General features: G+C 41.3%; 1 protein-coding gene across 1 annotated transcript in view; it reads left to right on the top strand.

Annotated features, from left to right (window-relative positions):
- PIK3C2A (phosphatidylinositol-4-phosphate 3-kinase catalytic subunit type 2 alpha) overlaps positions 1-20,851 on the top strand; it is a 104,558-nt gene that overhangs the window by 23,861 nt on the left and 59,846 nt on the right. Inside the window, exon 2 of the mRNA XM_004593748.3 lies at positions 6,574-7,715. Coding sequence (XP_004593805.2) covers positions 6,639-7,715 — 1,077 coding nt within the window. The 5' untranslated portion in view covers positions 6,574-6,638. The remainder of the gene's footprint in view (positions 1-6,573; positions 7,716-20,851) is intronic.

Raw genomic sequence — 20,851 nt, forward strand, 5'->3', positions numbered from 1 at the left:
TTCACTCCCCAAGTGAGCCACAATGGCCGGTACGCGCCGATCCGAAGTCAGGAACCAGGAACCTCTTCCGGGTCTCCCACACGGGTGCAGGGTCCCAAGGCTTTGGGCCGTCCTCAACTGCTTTCCCAGGCCACAAGCAGGGAGCTGGATGGAAAGTGGAGCTGCCGGGATTAGAACCGGCACCCATATGGGATCCCGGTGCGTTCAAGACGAGGACTTTAGCCGCTAGGCCACTGCGCTGGGCCCTCAACTGGCTTATAAACAGGGATTTATGTATTTACAAAAATTCAAGACTGGCCGTGGGCCTGGTTGGATCAGATATTAATGGAATATCTGTAATCTGCCTGTCTGCATTCTCTGCATTTCCTGTCTTGGTTTGGTTCTTAGGCAGCATCTCTTCCAGAAGCAAGAGATGCACTGCCGGGCTCACACCTTCCCATTTAGCAACCCCAGGGACAAATGTACTTGCTAAATAGTTCCTACAGAAGTCCTGGGGTTAACTGACGAATCAGGCTTGGATCCTCTGGAGCTGCAGGGAACAGGAATTGTTCAGTCCTATTTTAACTGCAGAGGATACAGGGAGATAAGTAGTCTTCCTAGGAAGTGTTATGTTCTACCTCTAGAAGCAAGGCTGCTGAGCCTGCAAAAATAGCAACTTTATAAAATTCAAGAGAAAACGGTGATGAAAATTTTTGTTTATGTTGAAAGAGATGAATTCTGGTAAGAACTGCTTAGGAAAAACTTCAGAGAGGAGGTGTTATTTTAATTGCACTCTGAAGAACAAGTAATGCTCTTCTTTATTTTTAATTCTTTCATTTTGATTATCTTTTTTTTAAATTACATTTGCTTTTAATGACAGTTTCAGAGGCTCTGGGATTCCCTCAACCCCTCCCCCTACCCTCTGCCCAAGTAGTGTTTTTCCAAGACAGAATATAAAGACAGGCATTTCTGGGTCATTCAATTGAGGAGTTTGGCACTGAATGAAAAAAATTAAAATAGAAGCTACTGGAGTCTAAAGGGAAATTGCTGAAATTCCCCTCTCCCTCAACATAGTGAAAACTTAAGGGTTTTTTAGATTTTTTTTTTAATGCCAGAGGGCCAGGAGTAAAGGAGAAGTTGACAATACAAAGGAAGAGATCACTGATAAGGATGTTGATCAGGATTCAGTGGAGAAAAGGAGTATCAATGGAAGAGGCTTTGGAAGATTAAATTTTTTTTAAAGATTTATTTATTTTTATTACAAAGTCAGATACACAGAGAGGAGGGGAGACAGAGAGGAAGATCTTCTGTCCAGTGATTCACTCCCCAAGTGACCGCAACAGCCGGTCCTGCACCAATCCAAAGCCAGAAACCAGAAACTTCTTCCAAGTCTCCCACGTGGGTGCCTGGTCCCAAGGCCCTGGGCCGTCCTTGACTGCTTTCCCAGGCCACAAGCAGGGAGCTGGATGGGAAGTGGGGCTGCTGGGATTAGAACCAGCGCGTAAATGGGATCTGTGTGCATTCAAAGTGAATTATTTGAGGATAGGTGAAAGGTGGTGGTGGTGGTAGAAGTGAAAACTGAGAGATCTGTTATTTAGGAGTTTAGTGGTTTCCGTTTTCTGAAATTCAGAAGAAAAGATTCATCACTTTTCTGTTGGTGTGTAACCATTCCAAGTGATTCCTTGGCCTAGCGTTTAGTTTAGTTTCAGCTCATCTGAGTGATTTCTTTTGCTGCCTTTTGTTGGCAACGCCAGCCTCACTGTGTACCCTGAGCCCAGCGGAGGGACTAGGGTTACAAAAAAGGCAACAAGCGGTGGGTCATTCTTGTAAAGAGAATGCCATTTATTTGAAGTTGGCCTGCCTCTTTTATAGTCTGCCTAGTTCCTCCCATTATTTTCCCAATGCTCAAGCAACTCCTAAGCTCCCCTGGGGGCATCTTCCAAAGGGGTAAGAAGGGAAGAGGGAACTTGCGGTCAAGCCAGGGGCTAAATGTATCAAGCCAAGATTGCCCATCCTGTTACCCCTTGAGAAACAAGCTAAACTGTGGAGTTAACCCTTGGGAGACCCTTGCAGCCTTTCTCATCGTTGGTACTCATGTGACCATAGCTATCTGGAGTGTTTGTGGCCAGATGGTCTGAATGATCATTCAGGACTGGTGTTTGGTGTTTTGGCTTTTCTATTTGTTCTTTCAGGAAAGTTTCTTAATATCCATTCTTAGAATTCGAAAGGGTCACCTTTTCTACAAGTCCCAAAGCCTACTCAGATTAAGATTGTAGAGAACTAAGGCCCAGCACAATAGCATAGTGGTTTAAAGTCCTTGCTTTGCATGCGCCAGGAGCCTATATGGGCGCCAGTTCTAATGCTGGCAGCTCCACTTCCCATCCAGCTCCCTGCTTGTGGCTGGGGAAAGCAGTTGAGGACGGCCCAAAGCCTTGGGACCCTGCACCCGCGTGGGAGACCTGGAAGAGGCTCCTGGCTCCTGGTTTTGGATTCGCTCAACTCCAGCCGTTGCGGTCACTTGGGGAGTGAATCACTGGACAGAAGATCTTCCTCTCTGTCTCTCCTCCTCTCTGTATATCTGACTTTGCAATAAAAATAAATAAATCTTGCAAAAAAGAAAGCTAGAGCTTTTTTATTGGAAAGTCAGATTTACAGAAAGAAAGGTCTGAATCTGAGCCAATCAAAAGCCAGGTGCCAGGCGCTTCTTCTGGATCTCCCACATGGGTGCAAGGTCTCGAGACTTTGGGCTGTCCTTGACGGCTTTCCTAGGCCACAAGCAGGGAGCTTGATGGGAAGCAGAGCAACCAGGACAGAAACGTGTGCTGATATGGGATCCTCACATGCAATGTGAGGATTTTGCCACTAGACCATCACTCCAGGCCCCACTTCAGCTCTTTATGGGAAGAACAACAGTCACATCATTAAGGAATGTATATACTGGTATGGAAGCAAATTCTGTCCATTCTATTCCTCATAACAGTTTATCGTGAACATTTTCAGTTGTGGTAGCCAGGTGGGAAGAATTTCAAAGTGAATACCCATTTAGATACTGTTTAGAATCTACTGATTTTTTTTTGAAGATTTGATTATTGTTTGTTTGTTTTAAAGATTTATTTATTTTATTACAAAGTCAGATATACATAGTGGAGGAGAGACAGAGAGGAAGATCTTCTGTCCGATGATTCACTCCCCAAGTGACCGCAACGACCAGTGCACGCCAATCCGAAGCCGGGAACCAGGAACCTCTTCTGGGTCTCCCATGCGGGTGCAGGGTCCCAATGCATTGGTCCGTCCTCACCTGCTTGCCCAGGCCACAAGCAGGGAGCTGGATGGGAAGTGGAACTGCTGGGATTAGAACTGGCGCCCATATGGGTTCCTGGTGTGTTCAAGGCGAGGACTTTAGCCGCTAGGCCATGCCGCCGGGCCCGAAGATTTGATTATTTATTTGAAGAGATATAAACAGTTAGAGACAGAAATCTTTAGATGAACCATAGGTTCACTCTCCAAATGGCTACATTGGCTGGAGCTTTGCCAGGCCAAATCCAGAACCCCAAACTTCTTCTGGGTCTCCCACATTGAGGGGCAGGGGCCCAAACAATGGAACATCTTCCTCTGTTTTTCTCGGACCATTAGCCGAGAGCTGAATCAAAATTGGAGCATCCAAAACATGAACCAATACCTCCATGGAATGCCAGTATTGCAAGTGGCAGCTTTACTGCCGTGCCATAGTCCTAAAATCTACTTTTAACATTTTATTGTATTTGGGCCCAGAGCAATGGCTCAATGGTTAAAATCCTCACTTTGCATTTTCCAGGATCCCGTATGGGCACTGATTCATGTCCTCGCTGTTCCACTTCCCATCCAGCTCCCTGCTTGTGGCCTGGGAAAGCAGTAGGGGATGGCCCAAAGCCTTAGGACCCTGTACCTCCTAGGAGACTTGAAAAAAGTTCCGGGCTCCTGGGTTTGGATCAGCTTGTTCCTGGCCCTTGTCGTCACTTGGGGAGTGAATCAGCAGATGGAAGATCTTTCTATCTTTTTGCTCTGTAAATCTGCTGTTCTTATAAAAACAAATAAATCTTAAAAACAAAAAACCACATTTTGTTGCACTTGCCTATCACATTGTACCTGTCTTCTTCATTCTTTCCTGATGCTTTTGTCAGTTCATCTAATCTTTTGATGCATTTTGAAATAAATTATAGATATCTGTACTTCTTTAATATAAAGTTTATGTACAATGAAGCATATGGATTTGGAGTATACAAATGCCTGTTTTGTGTTCTACCATAAAAAGGAAAACCTTCGAATAGCTTTTTGGTGTAGTGCCACAATAATTGTAACTATGGAAAGAATTGCAAAGTCAATAATCTAAGGATATTTTAATGGCATTCCTCTAAAGATTTTATTTATTTGAAAGGCAGAGTTACAGAGAAAGGGAGAAACAGATTTTTTCTGTACATGGGTTTACTTCTCAAATGGTCCATGGTCTGGGCTGAGTCTCATGGAAGCTAGGAGCCAGGAACTCCACTGGATCATCTCCCATGTGGGTGCAGGGTCCCAAGGCCTTGGGCCATCCTCTCCTGCTTTCTCAGGCTACAAGCAAGAAGCTGGATGGGAAGCAGAGCAGCTAGAACACAAACTGGTCATCTTATGGGATCCTGGCATATACGAGGTGAAGATTGAGCCACTGAACCGTTTCACCAGGCCTGATAGTTTGATGTTATACCTTGGTTTAATTGCAGATAGTCATTAAAACAGTCACATGCCTTTTGCTATAGTTTAATCCTTGAGTGAAGTGTTCCAGTTTCTGATAACTCTAATAACTCACTTTTGTCTTATCTTACACTGTTACATTATACTTTTAAAATATTTCTAGAATAATTGCTTAATCAGTTTCATGTGATATCTTGATAAAATAATATTCCTTATTTTATTGATTAAATATTCGCTGCTCTTACTGATGATTGGCTTCTGAGCAATTTAAGAAATAAGACTGAAACCTTGTTGACTTGCTGTTTGCATAATATTAAACCCTTATGAACTCCCAAGAAATATGTGACGGCCACTTAAGTTGTTTCATGCCAGGAATTCTGCTAGAAGCACCACTGGTTAACAGAAGGCACTGTGACAGCTGATGCGAAAGCTTCTTCTTTTACTGGCCCAACTTTTCTGTTAAGTCAGGAAATAGGTTACAGTCATGTGTGAGGGCAACTCAAAAGATTCATGGAAAAGTAGACTTGAATTATGAGTTTATTTTCGTATGAAAGATTTGAAAATCTATTGAGTAACTTTTTTTTTTAATTGGAAAGGCAATTTTTTAGAAAGAGGAGATTCAGAGAAAAAGATCTTCTGTCCACTGATTCACTCCCCAAGTGGCCTCAATGGTAGGACTGAGTTGATCCAAAGTCAGGAGCAGGGGCTTACTCCAGGTCTCCCACGTGGGTGCAGGATCTCAAGGCTTTGGGCCTTCCTCTGCTGCTTTCCCATGCCACAGATGGGGAATTGGATGGGAAGTCAAGCAGCCAGGATACGAACTGGCGCCCATATGGGATCCTGGCTCATGCAAGTTGAGGATTTAGCCACTGAACTGTCACACCAGGTCTGCAGCTTTTCCATAGTACACACTTTTAATAACTTTTTAATACCTCTCATATCTATGGATTTCAGTTTTTTCTAAACAAAAAGCCTCTTAATTTCATGTGGAAAATATTTCTGTTTTTTTGTTTTTACTATTTGCTTATTTACTTCAGAGAGCTAGAGAAAGAGGCAAAGGGAAAGATCTCCCACCTGTTTTGCTCACCAGATGGTTGCAACCTCCAAGGCTGGGCCAGGCCAAAACCAGGAGCCAGTAGCCAGAAGCTTCTTCAGGTCTCCCATGTAGGTAGTGGGGGTCCAAGCACTTGAACCACCTTCCCTGCTTTTCCTGGGTGACAGAATGCTGTATTAGAATTGGAGCAGTTGGGACACTAGCCGGGGTCCAGGTGGAATGCCAATGTGACATGAAGAATCTTTACCAGCCAAGCTATAGTGCCAGCCTTGTATGAACTTTCTGAAGTACACTCTTCCCTCTAGACAGCTTCTTTAACTCTGTAGTGTACATGATATTAATTGTTCCTTTACCTACATTGCACCCATCTGTTCATTTCATTTATTTGGTAGTGAATTTTTAAAAAGATTTATTTGTTTTTATTGGAAAGTCAGATATACGGAGTGGAGAGACAGGATGATCTTCCATCTGCTGATTTCACTCCCCAAGTGACCATAATGGCTGGAACTGCACTGATCCGGAGCCAGTAGCCCAGAGCCACCTTCTGATCTCCCGGATCCTAAGGCCTTGGGCAGTCCTTTACTGCTTTCCCAGGACACTAGTAGGGAGCTGGATGGGAAGTGGAGCTGCTGGGATTAGAACCAGCACCCATATGGGATCCCAGGCATGCAAGGCGAGGACTTTAGCTGCTAGGCTACTGCGCCAGGGCCTGGTAATGTATTTATATAAGTAGTTTCAAATTCACGATCATATGGTGTAGGTCGTGAATAAAATGCATTTATTTGTGTTTTGAAGATCTGAATAAATGTTATATTTATTTTTGTACCTAGGTTTTCCTATTTTGGAAGCTGTGAGATAAAAAACATTAGGGGAAGATTCATGCTTCTTAGTGGACATGGCGCAGATATCCAGCAGCAATGGGTTTAAGCGGTGTTCATCTTCATCTTCATCTCTGGAACCAATAAGAATGAAAGATGTGGACAAAGAAGAAGCTTTACAGATGGAAGCAGAGGCTTTAGCAAAACTGCAAAAGGACAGACAAGTGACTGACAATCAAAGAAGCTTTGAGTTGTCAAGCAGCTCACGGGACAAGGCACAAGTTTATAACCAAGAAGATTATGATCTCATGGTGTTTCCTGAATCAGAGTCACAAAAAAGAGGAGTAGATATTGATGTAGAAAAGCTCACTCAAGCTGAACTTGAGAAACTGTTACTGGATGAGAACTTCGAGCCTAGAAAAACACCTGTGTCGCCAGTTACTCATGTTCTGAGCCCTTCGTTTTCAGCACAACTTTATGTTGGATCTACTATTCAAAGAGGACAGTGGCCACCTGGATTATCTGGGCCTTGCAGTTACACTTTACCTTCTGTTTACCCTTCAAGTTACAGTAAACAGGCTGCATTCCAGAATGGCTTCAATCCAGGAATGCCTACTTTGCCATCTACAAAACCCATATATTTAAGTGTTCCAGGACAGTCTCCATATTTTTCATATCCTTTGACACCTGCCACACCATTTCATCCCCAGGGAAGCTTACCTGTCTATCAGCCAAGAGTCAGTCCTGAAATGGCAAAGCTGTTTGATAAAATAGCTACCACATCAGAATTCTTAAAAAATGGGAAAGCAAGGACTGATTTGGAAATAACAAATTCTAAGGCTACGGTCAGCAATCTACAGGTATCTCCAAAGCCTGAGGGTATCAGTAAATTTGAATGGTTAGACTTGGATCCTCTGAGTAAACCGAAGGTGGATAATGTGGAAGTATTAGACCATGAAGAGGAAAAAAGTATACCAAATTTGCTTGCTGAGGATCCTTGGGAGGCTGTTCTTCTTGAAGAAAGATCACCAGCAAGCTGTCACTTTGAAAGAAAGGTGAATGGAAAGTCTCTTTCGGGGGCAACTGTAACAAGAAGCCAGTCCTTAAATATTCGAACAACTCAGCTTGCAAAAGTCCAGGGCCAAATTTCTCAGGTATTGCCTTTTCTTAATAAATTCTGAAACTTGGTACAATAACACAGAGTTCATATTTCTGTGCCTAACTTGTTAGGAAAAAGAAGTATTTTCCATTTTGAGCCTTGTTTTGTTTATTCCTAGTTGTGTTCTGATTCTTAGAATGTGTGGCAAATGATTAAATGTTATTAGGTCAATTAAATTGTTGGCTGGAAGGACATTTGGCCTATTGGTCAAGCCTTGTGGCTAAAGTCCTTGCCTTGCATGTGCAGGGATCCCATATGGGCTCCGATTCGTATCCTGGTTGCTCCACTTCCTATCTAGTTCCCTAGTTATGGCCTTGGAAAGCAGAGGACGGCCTGAAGCCTGGAGACCCAGCACCCGTGTGGGAGACCTGGAAGAAACTCTTGGCTCCTGGCTTTGTATTGGCTCAGTAGTGGCTGTTGAGACCAATTGGGGAGTGAACCAGTAAATGGAAGATCTTTTTGTCTCTCATTCTCTCTGTGAAAAAAATCTGAGTTTCCAATAAAAAAAATTTTTTTAAAGAAAGATGCAATTTGGGATACCTGTATTCCATGTTAGAGAACCTAGCTTCTGACTCTATTATCCTGCTAATGTAGACCCTGAGAGGCAGTGCACCCAAATACTTGGGTTATTATCACCCATGGGGAGATCTGTCATGTTCTGGACATTTGGGTAGTGAACCAGTATGTGGCGGGGAGGGGGGGGGAACAATACTCTCTCTGTGCTTCTGAAATAAAAACTTAAAAATTGATTGCTATTAATATCATTTTTTCTAAGATTATAAATAGAGTCTCAGTCAAGGATCTGGCTGTGATTGAGAAGCAATGAAGATAGTTGCCTCTCTCTACTCACTATGTATGAGCCCTTCTTTTTGTTCCTTAGCTCTTATTTTTTCAAGCAAAATAGATAAGATGAAGTATGCAGCAATAGCCTATATTGTGCAGTGGTTGAGTTTGTGTAGTTTTACTGTCTAAAAAAATTACCCAAGGGGAACTAGAGCAAGATGTTTTCCCTTGGAAGAGAGGCAGTAGGACTAATTGTTTTGCATTACAGTCCACAATTGCAGATTTGTGATTTGTTCTTTTTTTTTTTTTAATTATTTTTAAATAATCTTACTTAGTTGATTAGGTTACAGAGGGTCAAGGCCTACAGGGTGTAAGTGAATAATACCATTGTTTCCACACTAATATCATTTTTCCCTGTATCTGGGGTCAGGGGAGAAACAAAGGGAAAGGCCCCACCCAACCTCCCACCCACCCTAGATCCCCAATGGGAGGCGCGTTCTGAGGGTCCTGCTCAAATAGTTTTGATAGTGCATCAGTTCTGGATTGCTGCCAATCTCGCAGTTCCAATCGCAATGAAACCTATTCAGAGTCCACTGGCTGACAGTCTCTTCATTGTTGGGGTTGTAAGATCAACAGTTCAGTTGGAGGGATCTCCAAAGAAACTTCATCTGGGACGACTCCCCATAACCCCCACCAGTTCTGCCCCCTACCCTGGTTCCCACGCTTGCCAGTATGTAACGCAGGCTTGTCCAGTCTGTCCCACATCCCATTTAGCTCTCGCACATGTTAGTGGGCGTGATTTTCTGTTCTAATAACCTATGGATCCTACAAATGTTTAAACTTGACTCTAACCTTAGCATGAATTCCATCAATTAGCTGATTAGATCAGCGCTAAAGCTACATTTCAGGCAATAGTAGTAAAATAGCGTTTAATAAAGACAGTTTAGATGTCTGAGGGGATGAAGGTTTAGGGGAAAAAAAGTGTTTTGGATGCCATGATCAGAATCCAGAAAAAGTAGAATGTTTTCAAAATGTATTCTATTCAACTCCCACTAAGAAATACATCCAATTATGTTCTCTAATACTGTTCCATACAAACTTTATGAAATAATTTCTTAGTAACTTTATATTTGAAAACATAAGGTAATTTCATAAAGTTGAACTAATTAGAATCTGTGACATCATTTTTAATTATTTCCTGCATTGTCATTAGTAACTCAAAATAATCAAAATAACTCAAAATAATAACTCAAAAATAATAAATAATAAAAATAATTCAAAAAAATCAAAATAATAACTCAAAATAATCATCATCATTTCCTAAAGTATTTGAATGGAGAAGGGGAAGCTTGAATCCAAGGATCATTGATAAAAACAAAAGGAAATAATATTCCCAGAACTAGAATTGCTGGATTGTGTGGGAATTCTGTTTAACTATTTGAGGAACTACCAAACGGCTTTTCCAGAGGGGCTATCCTATTTTACCTTCCTGGCAACGGGAGGATATTAAGGTTCCAACTTCACCATAATCTCTTCAAAGCTTGCTATCATTGGTCATTTTTCGTGATAACCATACCGATGGATATAAAATGATGCCTTATTGTAGTTTTGACTTATATTTCCCTGACAAACGCTGAGTATTTTTTCATGTGCTTACTGACCATTTGTGTATCTTTTTTGGTGCAATGTCTGTTTAAATTCCTTACCAAATTGGATTGTTTGTAACAGCTTTATTCATAATAGCCAAGAAGTAGAAGCTTTCTAAATGTCTATTAAACTAAATGTGGTGTATGCATACAATGAAATACCTTTGACTCACAAAAGAAAGTCCTGCTAAAACATGGATACAACATTCAAAATGAAGGAAACCAGATCAAAAACACCTACTTCCATTTATATGAAATGTTCAGATAAGGCAAATTCACAGAGCAAGAACGCACAGTAGTGCTTGTTAGGGCCTTAGAACTAGGAGGAAATTTGGAAATATTGCTGCTTGTGTACAGGGTTTTTATTGGGAGAAAGAGGTAATGAAAAATTTCTAGAGTAAGTTAACATAGTTGTACAACTTTACGAATATGCTGAAAGCCACTGGATTGCACATTTTAAAATGGTGAATTTAATGTTCTGTAAGTTTTCTCTTTTTTTATTTTTTTCCTTTTTGTTCTTCTTCTTGTTCTTCTTTTCTTTTTCTTTCTCTTTTTTAAAGGAAACACTGATCCCTCTAATCTTCACAAGCTCTAGGGTCCAGGTCACTGCTAGATTCACATTTGGGTCAATGTTTGATCCCTCCTCAACCATAAATCTCTTCCTTTTTTAGAAAACAGTTTGTTTTATCTTATTTATTTGAAAGGCAGAAAGAAAGAGAAGCAGGCAGACAGAGATCTCCACTTCACAAAGCCTGCAATAGACTGAGCTCACCAGGCTGTAGCCAGGAGCCAGGAAGTCAATCCTGGAATTTCACATGGGAGGCAAGGAGTCAGGTGAGTTAGCACCTACATTAGCAGGAAACTAGGGTAGGGAATGAACTGGGACTTGAACCCAGGCCCTCTGACCTGGAATCTTGGTGTCCCAAATGGTGTTATTAAACTTCTATGCCAGATGTTTCTCCCTAGATCTGTTTTTATAGTAAGCTGTGAGAGGAAATAATTTATGTATGGTATCATGTAGTCTCTTTACAATTGTTTTGGAAGGAAAATTGCAGTTTGATATCAAAGAAAAGGAAGCTGCTGTTCATGTAGTGGGCTGAGCTTAGGGCCAAACCTTGAACTGCTAGAAAACAAAGCCCTTGATTATCTCGGCAACCCAGAATCTGTACCCAGTTCACCTTCAGACATTCCCGTGACTTAAATATCAGTTCTGTATGTATATGTAGTAGCCACAATATGTAGATTATCTTGAAGTTAACATAAAAGATCAATTTATTTCATTGTCTGTATTTTTTTTAAGATTTATTTACTTTTTTTTTTAAAGATTTATTTATTTTATTACAAAGTCAGATATACAGAGAGGGGGAGAGACAGAGAGGAAGATCTTCTGTCCGATGATTCACTCCCCAAGTGAGCCGCAACGGCCGGTGCTGCGCCGATCCGAAGCTGGGAACCAGGAACCTCTTCCAGGTCTCCCAAGCGGGTGCAGTGTCCCAATGCACTGGGCCGTCCTCAACTGCTTTCCCAGGCCACAAGCAGGGAGCTGGATAGGAAGTGGAGCTGCTGGGATTAGAACCGGCGCCCATATGGAATCCCGGGGCGTTCAAGGCGAGGACTTTAGCCGCTAGGCCATGGTGCCGCTGGGCCCCAAGATTTATTTACTTTTATTGGAAAGGCAAATTTATAGAGAGAAGCAGAGACAGAAGATCTTTGGTCACATGATTGGAACTGAGCCTATCGGAAACCAGGAGCTTCTTCTGGGTCTTCCACATGGGTGCAGGGTCCCCAGGCCTTGGGCCATCGCTCTAGTACTTTCTCAGGCCACAAGCAGGGAGCTGCATGGGAAGAGGAGGAGCCCGAACACGAACCCAGTTCCCATCTGGGACCCAGGTGCATGCAAAATGAAGATTCAACCACTAGGGCTATGGCACTGGACCCCACTATCTATATTTTAAATTCTTGCTTTGTTGAAAGGTCAGTTGCTAACTATGGAAAACATTATCACAGGTAGGTTATTGTAGTTAGCATCTTAAGCAAGTTGAGGTTTCTAGATAGATGGGTTATAAACTATTCATAGATTCAAAACCTAAGAACTTACAAGCTTTTTATCTATATTGTACATGTTTAGATTGAGCTTTCCCCCCCTTTTTTTCCTTTAATGCTTATCCAATTTTTTTGTATCCAAAAGGCAGAGCAATGGACTGAGAGAATCTTCTATCTACTGGCCCACTCCCCAGATGGCCATAGTGGCCAGACCTAAGCCAAATAAAATTCAAGAGCCTAGAGCTCCATGTGTGTGCTGTACAGGGATGACGTGGAGCCAAGCACATGAGTTGTCCTCTGCTACCTCCCAGGATACATAAACAGGAAGCTGGGTCAGGAGGAGAGTAGCTAGGGCTCCAGCCAGCACTCTGATTTGGGTGTGAACATGCCAAGCAGTGTCCTAACGTGCTGTGCTACCACACCTGCTCCCTGCCTGAAAAACAAGAAAGTCAGTGAGACAACTGATGCAGCAAGTTCAAAGGAATTCTGTGCAGTCACAGTAGTCTATTCCTGAGGAAACCGAACTGCAAAGAAGTTAATAAGCTATTACTACTTCAGTGTCATGATGATTGTACGTAGTTGAATTAAACTCGTATTTTAGAATTGTATACTGAAAAACTTATAAATGAAATATAATTGTTTTCTTTAGTAGAATTGAATGAAGTCTTGATGTCTAGGGTAATCATAGATGAAACAAGATTGTGCATGTTGGATGATAAGTGTTGAAGCTAGTAGTGGATACGTGTGTGTCCATTATGCTGCCTTGCTTTTTATTTCTGTTCGAAAAGTTCCAAAATAACAAGTTTGAGGTCAAGGAGACAACCACAGAACTATTTGTAAAAAGCAAAGCTCTGGTATTCTGGTATTAAAAGGCTTTCTCTTCTCTTCCCTTTTTTTTTTTTTGCGTTTTAACTTAATTGATAGTACATGTTGTTTGGAAATAATAGGTTCATACTAAATCCTGATTTAAAGGGTGGAGCTGCTGTGTGTGTGCATGCACGTGTGTGTAATTTGAGGAGAGTTTTTTTTTTTTTAAACATTCCTTAAATTATTCTGATATGCCTCATCTTCTGCCTTTCTGACCCTTGGCTCCTCTTGACTAGATGACTTCATACTTCAGGAGCTCATTAAGTTGTGAAGGTAACAAGACAGATAGCAAAGTATAAAAACGATAAATCCTAGGAACAGTTTCTTTTAAACTTCAAAAACCATAGCTTTACTAGGTTACTAATTCCCTTATTGCAAAACTCAACTTCCCATCCCCGATGCTTGTTTTATTTAGATTATTCACTTCTGGTTCAGCACGGCTGGCTCCTCCCTTTCCTTTGGTGGGGGCAGGCATGACACCATGCACTTCTTCCCATATTCCAGTATGATTGATTTCAAAATAAATATTCTTTTTTTAAAAAAAAAAAGATTTTTTTTTATTTTTGTTGGAAAGTCAGCTATACAGAGCGGAGGAGAGACAGAGAAAGATCTTTCGTCCGATGATCCAATGATTCGCTCTCCAAGTGAGCACAACGGCTGGCGCTACGCCGATCTGAAGCCAGGAGTTAGGAACCTCTTCCAGGTCTCCCACACAGGTGCAGAGTCCCAAGGCTTTGGGCCATCCTCGACTGCTTTCCCAGGCCACAAGCAGGGAGCTGAATGGGAAATGGGGCTGCCGGGATTAGAACCAGTGCCCATGTGGGATCCTGGCGCGTTTAAGGTGAGGACTTTAGCTGCTAGGCCATGCCGCCAGGCCCCAAAATAAACATTCTTAAATTCCATTTTTTCGTGGGCTTTTTGGGGTACACTTACACATCTTTTCCTGCCCATTTTAATGCTTGTCATAGTACCATCTTGATATTTTCCTTATTTACATGTGCCTTCAGAGAAGTATCTTGCAGGAATGTTAGGGATAGATAGTCTCCTAAAGACAGGAAGAAATTTGCCTAGCAAGATTTGGGTGTTCAGGTCGTATTGCAGAGAACTGTTACTTGCTCAGTTCTAGGAATTACTGAATTGGGTGGCTGAGCAGGATTCTTTTAATCAGAAACATGTTCCTAGACTTTAAATAAAGGATTTGTAGTAACAAGCAGATGGGTTGTTATAGACATGGACTAAAGCTGAGCAATCAGAGCTCCACAGCTGGATTTCCTCAGCGTAGTAGATCAGCAGCTTTACTATTCACATATTGTCTGGATTGAGGTGATTCGTTCTTGGTCTTTTTTTTTTTTTTAATTTATTTGTTTTTTTTATTGGAAACTCAGATTTTTTTTCACAGAGAGACAGAAAGATCTTCTGTTGATTCTCTCGTGAAGCCCGAAATGGCCACAATGGCCAGAACTGAGCCACCAAAGCCAGGAGCTTCTTCTGGGTCTCCCATGCGGTACAGGGTCCCATGGCTTTGAGTCATCTTCTACTGCTTTCCTTACGCCACAAGCAGAGAGCTGGGTGGGAAGTGAACTGGATATGAACTGGTGCCCACATGGGATCTTGGTGCATGCAAGGCAAGGATTTTGGCCATTAGGCTACTGCACCGAGCCCTTGTGCACAGTCTTAAATAACATTAACTATAGCCCAGCTAGAGAGATATGATTATTATTCATTTCATTATATTCTGCCCCATTAGACCCTCATCTAATAATCATTTTTGAGAATCACATTCTAAGAGAACCATTTTTTGTTTATATCTAAGAGAAAAGACTTGATTATTCAGGCTTTAGAAGTTATAGCATTTAAAAACTGTAGAAAAGTTTGGTGGTATTGGAGCAGGGATGGTAGCGTAGTGGCTATAAGTCCTTGCCCTGCATACATTAGGATCTTATGTGGGTGCCGGTTCATGTCTAGGCTGCTCCACTTCCCTTCCAGCTCCCTGCTTGTGGCCTGGGAAAGCAGTCAGGGACGGCCCAGTGCCTTGGGACCCACACTTGTGTGGGAGACCTGGAAAAAGCTCTTGGCTTCTGACTTCTGGCTTCTGGCTTTGGATGGGCTCAGTTCCAGGCATTGTGGCCACTTGGGTAGTGAACAAGAGGATGAAAGATCTTTGTCTTTCCTTCTCTCTGTGAAAAATGCCTGCCTTTATGAAAAAACCACATAAATCCTTTTTTTTAAAAAAAATATTTTTAAATTATTTATTTCTTTATTTTGCCTACCCCTTCTCCCCACTGAATTCCCCTATATTATTACTATAGCATAACTCTTCATAAACAGTCACATGTTCATCATTGTGGGTATGGACATAATATATAAATCTTAAAAATATCTTTAAAAATTAAAGCATGCATAAATCTTAAAAAGGGAGAGAGATTGGAGGTATGCTTGCCTAAAGAAGGCAGCAGTGATTGAATATAAATTACTCTGCAACTGATTTTCTCATAAGGGATCCAGTTAGATTGCATGATTTCTGAGGTTGCTTTCAAGTATAATATTTGAAAATGTAGAAAGTTATGTAAAAGAAGAAATAGAATTCTTACTTTTGTGGGTTTTTTGGCTTTGTGATTTTTTTTAAACTTTTATTTTGGACATAGATGTTGAAATACTAAAATTCAAGATATTAAATATAATTAAGAATATTACTTAGTGCTACATTAATGGTAGCAGTTTGTGCTAACTTTTAAGAGACATGTAGTAGTAGGTCCCGATGTGGAAGCCTAGTAGCTAAAATTCTCGCTTTGCACATGCTAGGATCCCATACCAGCACTGGTTCTAGTCTTGGCAGCTCCGCTTCCTATCCAGCTCCCTTCCTGTGGCTTGGAAAAGCAGTCGAGGACGACTCAAAACCTTGGGACCCTACACCCATGTAGGAGACCCCAGTGGAGTCTCCTGGCTTCTGCCTATGGATTGGCTGAGCTCCGACTGTTGTAGCTGCTTGGGGAGTCAATCAATAGACAGAAGATCATCCTCCCTGTATGTCTGACTTTCCAATAAAAAAATGAAATCTTAAAAGACAAGTAGTAACAGCTGCTAAAAGTTAAAATGCATTTCAGAGCTTTAAACATTTTTAAATCTCATTTATTTATATATTTTTTCTGTGAATTGAGGAACTAGTTTAGCATGAATTTTAAATCCTATGTCCCCAGAAATAGAGTGAGAAGTGAGAAGTCAATTCAGAGAGGCAACTTTTATGTTTCCATGTCCATAGAGAAACTTGTGAACAGCATTCTATTATGTTAGTAATGATTGTTCTCAGTTTGTAAACATAGTTATTAAAACCACTTTATTAGAGGTTTGGTTTAAACCTGTTATTAAAGAAAGAATTTTTATGTTCAAAAAAGTGTTCTAAGCTAATTTTTAATGCTTTCATCATTTTGTGAGTGTACAAGAAGATAAAATTTGGTTTTACCAAATGGGAGGAAGTAACAAAACAGCAGTAATAAGCCAAAATTGGCAAAGTTCGTTAGCATGGAATGTAGTTTTTCCCACTTGAGCAAGAACCTCAGAGTATGCCCTACATCCGGGACCTGGGGTGGGTGGGAAACTGGGTGGGCCTTCTGCCTTAATATCCCCCTTTAAACATGAAGGAAACAATATGGAAATAATAGTCTTACCCACTTTCCTGTAGCCCTTGAACCTTTACCCTAATTAACTATGTAAAGATTGTCAAATATATATGTATACAAAAAGCATGGAATGTAGTTTTTCACAAACCATTTGTTCCTATATACAGATATTTCCCTGAGACACATATTTCTCCTTGGGAAATAATGTTGCAATGCCTATTCTTTCTAATTGCATACTTAATGTTCATTTCCTGTAAAAAAAAAAAAAAAACACAAAACTGTGCTTTGTGGTAAAAACTCAAAAGGGTATTTTTATTCTCACTCAGCAAGCTCGCTTCCTGCTTCCTTTTAGTGTCTTATGTGTTTTTAATCACCTAAATAAAAGAGAAGCCACAGTACTTAAAGATATATGTTCTGACAATTTGTTTTTATCAGACTTTTATTTGCTATGAATTTAGATACTCAGAGAAGATTTCACAAATTTTAGTTGTGAATAAAGTGTTTTCTGAGAGGTTTTGCCAAGTTCCAGAGATACAGATGCTTTCTCAAAGGTCACAGTTTGGGCATTATCCTCATGGGTCGAATGTCTATCATTATTTTAAAGAAGAGGAATATTAAAGTACAGTTTTTATTATTAATCTGGGTGTATTTGTTTCATTTATTTAAGTATCTTTGTAAAGTAAAAAGCAAAAAAAAAAAAAGAGTTATTACCAACCGTTTTTCTGAATTTAAGTGCATTTAATGCTGGCAATACATTTCTTGAAAACTTATGTGTGTTTCATCTGTCTTGTGGGGAATATGCCAGGAGTCTTATCTTGAGTGGACACAGAGCTTTTCCATACTTTTGTGACTGCTTTATAGAGTAAGTACTGATATCTTTTTGTGAATTACATTAAACCTTCACCAATTTTCTTAAACCCCAAACCTACCTCTGCTGCCTTTTTTCATAGATAATCTCTGTACTTTCTTTCCCTTTGGTTTCTTTTCCCCTTCCTTCCTTCCTTCCTTCCTTCCTTCCTTCCTTCCTTCCTTCCTTCCTTCCTTCCTTCCCAACAAAAATCAGACAGGCAGATAGAACTTCCATTTGCTGTGTTGCTCCCAGTTTCCCAGTTGATGCTAGGCCAGACCGACATCAGGAGCCAGGGACTCAATCCCAGGTCTTGCATGTGGGTGGAAGGAGCCAGCTCCTTTATTTGTCGCCTCCTAGGATATGCATCAGCAGGGATGTAAATATTCCATCCCTACTTTTTTTTTTTTAATATTTATTTTATTGTTATTGGAAAGTCAGATCTATAGAGAGGAGGATAGACAGAAAGAGCTTCCATCTGATGATTCACTCCCCAAGTGGCCGCAAAGGCCAGAGCTGAGCTGTTCCAGCCACAGGAGCCAAAGCCTTAGGTCTTCCATGGAACCAGTGCCCATATGGGATCCTGGCGCGTGCAAGGTGAGGACTTGAGCTGCTGGGCTACTGTACCAGGCCTGTGAACAGATTTTATCTGCTGTAAAAACTTGCTTCTGGTAACATTAATACTAATTGCCAATTCATGTTCATTGTCCAGTTTTTTTTCTTGATTTTCAGGGATAGATTGCATCTTTTTCTTTCAGTTTGAGAACTGATTTTATTTATTTGAAAAGCAGAGTAAGAAATCTCCCATCCACTGGTTCATTCCCTAAATGCCAGCAGTGGATGGAATCGGCTGGGATTGGGCTAGATCTGGACTAAGACTGGGCCTGGCTGAAGTTGGGTAAAGGGAACTCAATCCAGGTGTCCAACTGTGGTGGCAGGAACCAAGCAACTTGCCTCTTCAGGTCCACATTAGCTGAAAGCTAGAATTGGAAGCAGGGCCCAGATGTTTAACCCAGGTACTCTAATATCTAATATGTGATGTGGGCATCTTAATTGCTAGACCAGTGCATACCCCCAGAATTTGTAAAATATAAGGATGATTTTTTTTTTATTCATCAATTACATTGTATTACATGACACAATTTCATAGGTACTGGGATTCACCCCCTTCACCCCAAACCCTTCCCCCATCATGAATTCCTTCACCATGATGCATAACCACAGCTCAGGTTCCGTTGGGATTCCCTAATTACAGGCTCACTCCATACAGAGTCCAGCATCCCACTGTCCAGTCAAGTTCAACGGCCTCTTAGGGAGGCCCTCTCAGGTTTGAAGGTAGAGCCAGCAGAGCGTCACCTCGATCAATTAGAAGCTCCAACATATCATCAGCAACAGTCCAGGTACGATGAGACTGGTGCAGAGTCCACTGATTGACAGTCTATCTTAGAGTTTCCCCTTGTCCAGTTTTCCGCTGGAAGCATATAGCTGAGGTGGTTGATTGATCTACTCCATCTTCCATCCTTTCTTGGTTAATGTTTTGATTCCTCCATTTTGTTCAGGGGAATCCCCAAAGAAACTGAGGCGTTCCCAGTCCAGGCTCCTACATGCACTACTAGTAAGCACAGTGCCCGCCACAGTCCATCACTCTGATCAGCTGGTGGTTGTAACCCCTGGGTTGGATCTATTCTGAGCCCCGACCTCCATTGGAACCAATGAGTATTGCAGCTCTCCCCAACTCTGCCCATCACACACTCGTCCCTCACCTAACCCAGTGGGAGGTGTGCTGGTTGGGTGCTGCATTCCCTACTGGCACAGGCCATTTCGCCTTGGCATTTTGTGTTTTTTACTTTTTTTTTTTTTTTTTATCGCAACCAAACCTGGCCAGTCCCCCACACAGTTCCAGCGCTCGGGCTTGCCAGTGGATAACGTGGACTGACTCAGCCTGGTCTGCCCCAACCCAAGCCAAGTGTGTGCCAGTGGGTCACTTTCCAAAGCCTCTGCTGGGTTGTTTACCTCCATGCTTCCTGCGTTTATTTGTAGGGTCAGTGTCCTGTCAGAGGAAGGATGATTGTTGAGTTATGCCAAACCAAAGGTTATTTGCAGCATTACTCCCGCAAAATTAACAGTGCTGTTTCTCTCATTGTTTTTTTCTTTTTTGTAAAGCTTTATTTAGAAGGTGGAGTTACAGAAAGGGAGAGAAATAGACATATCTATTTGCTGTTTCACTCAAATGGCCTCTATGTTTAGGGCTTTGCCCAAGTCACTAGCCTGGAACTCCATTCTTGTCTCCCACCTGTGTAGCAGAGGCCGAAGCTCTTAGGCCATCTTCCGATGTCTTCCCAGACACGTTACCAGGGCATCGAATCGGAAGTGGAGCAGCTGGGATTGGAGTCAGAATTCATGGGCTGCTGCTGTTGCCTGGGAGGGAGACTTAATTTGCTGTGCTGCAACACCAGCCACTCTCATTGTTTTTAAGTTTTTTTTTTCCGACTTGTATGGGAAAAAGGATGGCATAGTGATTTAAGCATGTAGTTGTGAGATCAGGTTTTCTGGGTTGAAATTCGAACTCCGCTGTGTGACTTATGTGAAATGATTAACTTATGTGCCCCATTTTTTTCATCTATAATGTGGTGGTGATCAGGCTGATCAAGGTTTTTGATAAATGACTGAATGAATGCCTGTAAATATTTAATATAGAGCTTGACACGTATTAAATGCTTAGTAATTGCTAGATATTTTTTAATAATCCTAATGTGAAAACATTTTTGATAATAAATATTAATGAATGGTTACTATTTTTAGAGGATTATTGAAACTGAAAGTGTCTTATCTAATGTTTTGTGATTTCTATGGCAAGTTCATTATATGTCAGTGAATTTTAACTTGTTTTTAAAGGGGAAAAATGTTAACCAAATTGAACTAAGGGTAGGGTTCTTAAACTGGATATAAAAATTTATTCTTATCCTCAAGTAGTTTTCTTCATATTGGGTACATAATGATATTATGCTCTAGCTAAGTACTTAAAGTACTGATGGAAAGAATCGCTTCATATTGAGTAATCAGGAAAGGATTATAGATGGAATGTATTTAGTTGGGCTTTAAAAAAGCAATAGGTTAGGCCCGGCACGGTAGCCTAGCAGCCAAAGTCCTTGCCTTCCATGCACTGGGATCCCATATGGGTGAAGCTTCTAATCCCAGCAGCCCCGCTTCCCATCCAGCTCCCTGCCGGTGGCCTGGAAAAGCAGTTGAGGACAGCCCATTGTTGAGTGAATCAACAATGGAAGATCTTCTTCTCTGTCTCCTCTTCTGTGTGTATCTGACTTTCCAA

Source organism: Ochotona princeps, chromosome 4, assembly GCF_030435755.1.
Source record: "Ochotona princeps isolate mOchPri1 chromosome 4, mOchPri1.hap1, whole genome shotgun sequence".
Lineage (NCBI taxonomy): Eukaryota > Metazoa > Chordata > Mammalia > Lagomorpha > Ochotonidae > Ochotona > Ochotona princeps.